This window comes from Opisthocomus hoazin, chromosome 12 (assembly GCF_030867145.1).
Source record: "Opisthocomus hoazin isolate bOpiHoa1 chromosome 12, bOpiHoa1.hap1, whole genome shotgun sequence".
Lineage (NCBI taxonomy): Eukaryota > Metazoa > Chordata > Aves > Opisthocomiformes > Opisthocomidae > Opisthocomus > Opisthocomus hoazin.
This window is the reverse complement of record NC_134425.1, coordinates 28,149,500-28,157,070: the sequence shown is the minus strand read 5'-3', so window position 1 is coordinate 28,157,070 and position 7,571 is coordinate 28,149,500. Positions and strand designations below refer to the sequence as shown.

At 71.2% G+C, this 7,571-nt stretch overlaps 1 protein-coding gene across 1 annotated transcript; it reads left to right on the top strand.

Annotated features, from left to right (window-relative positions):
• The first annotated feature begins 2 nt into the window (after positions 1-2).
• Positions 3-7,413, top strand: PES1 (pescadillo ribosomal biogenesis factor 1). The gene is made up of 15 exons (XM_075433976.1): positions 3-72; positions 503-582; positions 1,343-1,496; positions 1,591-1,700; positions 2,233-2,404; positions 2,582-2,671; positions 4,132-4,248; positions 4,355-4,432; positions 4,785-4,874; positions 5,019-5,149; positions 5,277-5,402; positions 5,549-5,733; positions 5,813-5,952; positions 6,276-6,443; positions 6,815-7,413. The coding sequence occupies exons 1-15, from the start codon at positions 49-51 to the stop codon at positions 6,899-6,901; spliced, it is 1,752 nt and encodes a 583-aa protein (XP_075290091.1). The 5' UTR covers positions 3-48; the 3' UTR covers positions 6,902-7,413.
• The last annotated feature ends 158 nt before the right edge of the window (positions 7,414-7,571 follow it).

Here is a 7,571-nt window from a genome sequence, read left to right as displayed (position 1 = left end):
CCTGCGGCGCGGTGGTAGCACGCGGGCGGCGGCGGCGGTGGCGGGGCCATGGGCGGGGTGGAGAAGAAGAAGGTACCGCGGGGGGACCCCCCCCACATCCCCCTTCCCGCCCCCGCGGCCCCTCGCAGCCCCCCGCAACCCCCGCCCTCCCCTGCCCGGCCCCCGCCTGCCCTCGTGCTCTCCGGTGCCCGCCCGTGTCGTGCCCCCCCCCCTTCCCGGTGCGGTGCCGGTGCTCACCGCCCCCCCCCCTCCCCGGTACCGGTGTCCCCCCCCTCTACGGTGCCGGTGCCCCCCCCGCTGCCCGTGCCCTTCCGCGCCGCCACACCGGGTGCCCGATCTCCCCTCCCCCCCCACCCGTGCCCGCTGGCCCAATTCTGCTCCCCCCCCCCCCCCGAGCCGGTTCTCGTTTCTCCCCGACCTCCCCCCCCTCCCCCCCCCAGCCCCGGTGGCGGCCCCGGTGCTGCCCCGAGCCCCCCCCCCGACGCCCCCCGTCTCTCCCCAGTACGAGCGCGGCGCCGCCACCAACTACATCACCCGCAATAGGGCACGGAAGAAGCTGCAGCTCAGCCTGCCCGACTTCAGGTGCGCCGGGACCCCCCCGGGACCCCCCGATCCCCCCCGGGACGCCCTGAATCGGCCCTTGGACCCCCCCCGGGACGCCCTGATCCCCCCCTGGGACCCCCCCGAGACCCCCCGACCCCCCTGGGACCCCCCCGAGACCCCCCGACACCCCCGGGATCCTCCTGAGACGCCCCGACCCCCCCGGGACCCTCCCCAGGACCCCCCGATTCCCCCTGGGACCCCCCCCCCCCCGGACGCCCTGATCCCCCCCCGGGACGCCCTGATCCCCTCTGGGACCCCCCGTGGGACCCACTGATCCCCCCCAGGGATCCCCCATGGGACCCCCCCGGGACCCCCTGACCCCCTTTGGGCCCCTCCCCGGGACCCCCTGATCCCCCCTGGGACCTCCCTTGATCCCCCCTGGGAGCCCCCCGGGACCCCCGATCCCCCCTGGGACCCCCCCAGGACCCCCCGATCCCCCGTGATTCTCCCCCTGGGACCCCTCGATCCCCCCTGGGAGCCCTCTGGGACCCCCCAATCCCCCCCAGGACCCCCTGGAGCCCAGCTCCTCCCCGGGACCCCCCAATCCCCCCAGAGCCCAACTCCCCCCTGGAAACACAGCTCAGGGTGCCGCTTTCTGCGGGGGGCAGCCGCCTGCTGCGGTGGTTGGGGTCCTGTCCCCCGCCCTGGGGTGCAGCGCTTGGGGGGGGGTCAGGCCCCGGGGGTCTCTCTGGCGGCGCTGCGGCCCGGCGCGTGGGCTCAGCGGTGTCGCGGCCCGCAGGCGGCTCTGCATCCTGAAGGGGATTTACCCCCACGAGCCCAAGCACAAGAAGAAGGTGAACAGGGGCTCCACCGCGCCCCGCACCTTCTACCTGCTGAAGGACATCAAGTTCCTCCTGCACGAGCCCATCGTCGGCAAGTTCCGCGAGTACAAGGTGGGCGGCCCACGGCGGGACCCCGACACGGGCCCTGGGGGACCCCCGGCCCCCGCGCAGCCCCCCGAGCCCCCGGCATCGCCTCTCCCCGCAGGTCTTCGTGCGGAAGCTGCGCAAGGCGTACGGGAAGAGCGAGTGGAGCACAGCGGAGCGGCTGAAAGACAACAAGCCCGGCTACAAGCTCGACCACATCGTGAAGGAGAGGTGAGCCACGCTTCTCTGGAGGAGCCTCCCCTGCCGCCGGCGGGGCCTTCGCCGTGCCTGTCCCCCCCACCCCGGCGCACACTCGGGGGGTTTTGGTGGAAACCGGTGATTCCGGGCTGGAGGGGAAGGCCGCAGCGAGGCGCGGGCGAGCAGGGAGGAGCCGGCTGTCCCGCACGGATGGGGCCTCGGAGCTCTCCTCCCGTCTGCGCCGTGTTTGCCACGGTCGGCCTCAGAGGGAGGGCCGGTGGGGCGCGAGTCATGGCGACGGTGTTGGTGGGTTTGGGGGCAGCGAGCGAGGAGAGGGCCCTGGAGGGGGGGAGCTCGCTCCAGCAGGGCTGGCGGTGCCGGGGCTCTCGCTGCGCCGGCGCGGCGAGGGGAGAGACAGACGGCGCCGAGGGACGGGCGCTGCCCCGCCGAGCTCCGTGCTGCGGGGGGACGTGCCGGAGCCGTTGTGGTGCCCGCTCCTGGTCTCCGCCAGCACCTTTGGTGGACACCGGGTGTGATTCCCCGCTCCGCTCCTGCCTGGGCGCAGGTACCCGACCTTCGTGGACGCGCTGCGGGACCTGGACGATGCCCTCTCCATGTGCTTCCTCTTCTCCACATTCCCGCGGACGGGCAAGTGCCATGTCCAGACCATCCAGCTCTGCCGGCGCCTGGCCGTCGAGTTCCTCAACTACGTTGTCGCCTCCCGCTCCCTGCGCAAGGTGGGCGCTGTGGGGGGCCCCGGGAGGGCGCAGGGCGCGCGGCGCTGCCCGCTTCGGGTGGGGAATGAGTCCCGCCAGGCTGCTCCCCTGACGAACCCGCTGACGGGGAAGGGTTAACGATGGCAGGGACCGCTCGTGGCCTTCCTCCCCCCGAGCCCTTGCCCTGTTCTCTGCCAGGTCTTCCTCTCCATCAAGGGCATCTACTACCAGGCGGAGGTGCTGGGGCAGCCCGTCACCTGGATCACCCCTTACGCCTTCGCCCACGACGTGAGTACCTGGGCAGAGCACGGCAGGACCCGCGCGGGGAGGGTGCGGCGGCGCTCGTGCTGCGCAGCCGGGCGAGGCCGTGGTGGAGACCACGTGGGGCGGCGCGGGCAGCATGCGGGGACACAGCCCCCTTCCATTCCCCGGGGTGGCTGCACCTGTGTCCCCGGTGCCTGGCTGTACCAGTCTCCCTAGTTCCTTACTTCCTCTTGTCGGTTGTTAAAATGCACTTTGGCAATTAAAGATTAACCAGCGGGCGCGAGGCTGGTGGCGCCGAGGGCAGAGACGGGTCGGACCCCACGCCCTCTGCCAGGGTGGTTCCGCCGCATCCCCTGCGCGAGGGGGGGTGCCACTGTGCCGTACAGCAGGGCGGCACCTCGCCGAGGTCCTGGGCCAGCGGGACTTCACCGTCTCAGCAGTGCCCTCTCGCTCCGGGGTCTTGCAGGACTTGGTGCTGTCACAGAATCCCAGCATGGTCGGGGTTGGCAGGGCCCTCTGTGGGTCCCCCAGCCCAGCCCCCTGCCCAAGCAGGGTCACCCAGAGCAGGGGGCACAGCACCGCAGCCAGGCGGGGCTGGAATATCTCCAGAGAAGGAGACTCCACAGCCTCCCTGGGCAGCCTGGGCCAGGGCTCCATCACCCTCAGAGGGAAGAAGTTCTTCCTCGGGTTCAGCTGGAGCTTCCTCTGCTTCAGTTTGTGCCCATTGCCCCTTGTCCTGTCGCTGGGTACTGCTGGAAAGAGTCTGGCCCCGTCCTCCTGACCCCCACCCTGCAGATATTTAGAGGCATTTCTAAGGTCCCCTCTCAGCCTTCTCTTCTCCAGGCTGAACAAGCCCAGCTCCCTTAGCCTCTCCTCGTAGCAGAGATGCTCCAGTGCCCTCCTCATCCTCGCAGCCCTGTGCTGGATTCTCTCCAGTAGCTCCTCATCTTTCTTGAACTGGGGAGCCCCGCACTGGACCCAGCACTGCAGATGGGGCCTCCCCAGGGCAGAGCAGAGGGGAAGGAGAACCCGGAGGGAGGCTTCCTGGCTCGGTGGTCTTTGGTGCACCCTGCGCTGGGGCTCGGCCCCCAGGCTCACCCACGCCGCGGCTCCCCGGCCAGCGCTGCCTCTCGCTCCCCTCAGTGCTGGGGGCCAGCGGGGTCCCTGCCGGGTTTCACCTCCTGGCCCTGCTCTCGTCTGGCTTTGCCGTGGCCTGCGGAGGCCTGGACCAAGCCAGCGAGGTCCCCGTCCGATGGGACGAGGTGTTCCGTCTCTGAGCAGGACCCTCGGCAGAGGGGTGCAGCGGGGCCCCGGCCAGCGCCCGGCAGAGCTCACCCTGCCTGGAGTACAGCAGTGGCCGTGGGTCTGCAGACCGCGCTGCGAGGGGGCTGAGACCCTCCTCCCCGTGCTGCCGGGACGGCCCCCGTCCTTGCGGAGGGGGCCTGGCCCTTCCCCCTGTGCTCACCCTGCCCGTGCGCCCGCAGCACCCCACGGACGTGGATTACCGGGTGATGGCCACCTTCACCGAGTTCTACACCACGCTCCTGGGCTTCGTCAACTTCCGCCTCTACCAGTCCCTCAACCTGCTCTACCCCCCCAAGGTGAGGCCACCGCCCGCCCCGGGCCGCGCCGCTGGGGCTGCTGCGGGGGGATGCCGGGGGGCTCCGCGTTCGGGGGCTGCCTCCCCAGCCCTCCATTTCTCCCCAGCTGGATGGCCAGGCTGATGCCGAGCTGAAGCCCGCGGAGGGCAAGGAGTACGCCATGGATTCGGAGAGCTACCTGGAGGTGAGGGACCCTGTGTGGCCGCGGTGTCCTGGCCGCGGAACCCTCCGGGTGTGAGCTGCGCGGCGTGCCGGGGCCGCGGAGCAGAGCCTGGTCCCCGCGTGGCCCCACGCCCCTTGTCCCCAGGCGCTGTGGGGGCCGCTGGGCTCCCCTGCGCGTGGCAGGGGACCCTCCGGAGCCCCATGTGGGGGGCTGCAGGGTGGGGCAGGAGGCTGGGGTCTGCCTGGTCCTGGGAGGAGGTCTGCTCACCCCTTGCTCGGAGCAATCCCTCTCTGCTTCCGCTGCACGGCCACCCCGTTCCCCATCCCGAAGCACCGGCCGGGCGTGACGCCTTCCCGGTGCCCTCCCGCTGCAGAAGCTGTCGGCTCTGAGCGCCAGCCTGGCCCGAGCCGTGGCCCCAACCCACGAGGACGAGGTGGAGATGGACGAGTTCCCCGTGGAGGGGGTAAGAGCCTGTGGGGGGGGGGCTCAGCCCCCGCCCCGGGGGTCCCGTCTGCGGTGGGTCTGGTGGCCGGGGACGGCGTCCTGGCAGAGAGGGGCTGCGGGGGGCTGTTGATGGGTCGGGGGCTGAGCGCTTTGCTCCGCGCAGGAGACGGCGGAGCAGATGGACGCGCGGAAGAAGGAGCAGGAGGCCCTGGAGAAGCACAAGAAGCTGTTCGAAGGGCTGCGCTTCTTCCTCAACAGGGAGGTGCCTCGAGAGCCGCTGGCCTTCGTCATCCGGTGCGTGGTGGGCAGCCCCGCGGCCCCGCGTCGCGCCTTTGGGGGCCACCCTGCCTGGGGTCCCCTGGGTGAGGTGACCCTGCGGGCCCCCCCTGCCTGCCTGACTCCCGGGGGGGCTCTGCCCCAGGTGCTTTGGTGGCCAGGTCTCCTGGGACAAGTCCCTGTGCATCGGGGCCACCTACGACGCGAGCGACCCCTCCATCACCCACCAGATTGTCGACCGGCCCCGGGTGCAGCCGCAGGTTGTTGGCAGGTGGGTGAGGCGGGTGGCCTTGGTCCCAGAGTGGCCCTGGCCGTCCCCGGAGCCGTCGCACGCCCCGTCTGCTCCCCCGCAGCCCCGCGGCCGCGGAGCCTGGGGCGGGAGGACGGCGCCTGAGCCCTCCTCGCCCTGCCCCGCAGGTACTACCTGCAGCCGCAGTGGGTCTTCGACTCCGTCAACGCCAAGCTGTGCCTCCCCGTCACCGACTACTTCCCTGGCATGCTGCTGCCCCCGCACCTCTCGCCCTTCGTCGCGGAGCAGGAGGGAGACTACGTCCCTCCCGAGAAGCTGAGGCTGCTGGCGATGCAGAGGGGCGAGAACCCAGGTGACCGGGGGCTCTGCGGCCACAGGAGCGGGGCCGGGCCGCGCCTGCTCTCCCCTTGGTGACGGTGGTCTCTCTGTAGAGGAAGAGAGTGAGGAGGAGGACGAGGAGGAAGAGGAGGATGACAATGACAAAGAGGAGGAGGAGGAGGAAGAAGAGTCTGAGAAGGAAGAGGAGATGAAACTGAAGAAGATGGAAGAGCAGAAGACTCAGAGCAGCAAGGTACGGTTCCCGGGCGCGGGGTGGCAGCCCCGGAGGAGGAGCTCCGGTGAGCTCTGTCGCTGCTGCTCGGCTCACGGCGGGGGTCCTGGCCGAGCCCCCGTCCTGGGGCCGCTGTGGCTCTGCCGCTCCTGCAGCAGCCGCCACGCTTTGGCGTCCTGGAGCCCGGCCCACGAGCCACAGCTCCCGCTTGGGGCCCACCGCCAGCTCCTGTGGGGGCCAAGGCTCTCTGTGGCCCCCCGCGAGCGGCGTGGAAGCACCTGTCCCTGGGGAAGGGGGGGTGGGCTGCCGGCGTGCAGGGTCCCGAGCGCTGTGGCTCCCCGCAGGCGCTTCCCGTGACGGTGACAGCCGGCAAACTGCGGCTGGAGGACAGGCAGCGCCTGGAGCAGGAGCAGCAGAGTGAGGAGAAGCGGCTGGCCATCATGATGATGAAGAAGAGGGAGAAATACCTCTACAAGAAGATCATGTTTGGCAAGAAGCGCAAAGTCCGAGAGGTACGAGCGCGGGGCTGCGCCCGGGACCGCGTCTGGAGCCTAGTGCTCGCTCTGCCCGCACCGGCTCGGAGCTGCGGGTGGCGGAAGCCGAGTCTGTCCCGTCTGGAGTGCCTGGGGAGGGCACAGGGCGACGGTGGGCGAGGGCGACGCTCCGCCAGCCCCTCGCCAGGCTGCGGCCTCGGCTGGGCTCTGTGTGCTCCCTCGGGGCCCTGGCTCGTGCGCAGCGAGGGAAGCGGCTGCCGCGCTCTGCCCCGTGCCGGGCCGGTAGCGGAGGGGTCCATCTGCCCCGCCTGCGCATGGGGGTCTGGTGGGATGGGGGCAGAACAGCCCCCGGGTTCTCACCGGGGGTCTCGGGGGGGGTTTCTCCACAGGCGAACAAACTCGCGGCGAAGAGGAAAGCCCACGACGACGCTGTCAAAGAGGAGAAAAAGAAAAGCAAGAAGGCGCGGCAAGCGTGACGGGGCCGGGCGCTGTGCGCGGGGGCTGGCTGCGCCCTGCCGACCATCGCCTCGGGGTGAGAACCCCCCGCTTCGCTGCTGGGACAGAAATGCGGAACTACAACGCTTCCCGTCCATAAATACGCCTCCCGCTTTGCCTTTCCCACGGCTCCCTCGGCTGCTGGGGTGCCGCTGCCCGGGCCGTGGGATCAGTGGCACCAGGACTCTCCTCTGTGCTGGTGCCAGCTCGGCTTCCCGCCCCACTGGGGTGGCCAGCGAGGAGGAGGAGGAGGCTGAGGAGGGCTCTGGGCTCCGGCAGGTCTCTGGGGTTCGTTCCGTGTGCGGCGGAGGAGCTGAGCCGCCATGGCAGAGCGGGAGCTGCCCGGCATGCCGGGGTTTGCGGTGGCTCGGCACGAGGCACGGTGCTGTGACCCAGCCCAGGGGTCCGTGGCAGGGGGAGCCCGTCCTCTGCCTAGCCCGCGCCGCCCTCCAGCGTCGTCCCTTGTGTTTTTAATTAAAGCAGGTGACGCTTCTCTGTGGCGTGTGTCCGGCCGCTCGCTCCCGGCCATGGCCCGGCTGCCGCAGGACGTGTGCAGGGCTGGGGATGGCTTCTCGTCCTGCGCCAGCGGGAGAGACGGGCGGCCTGCGGGCGCTGTGGCTGTGACCTCGCATCTTGTCACCCTCCGCCGCG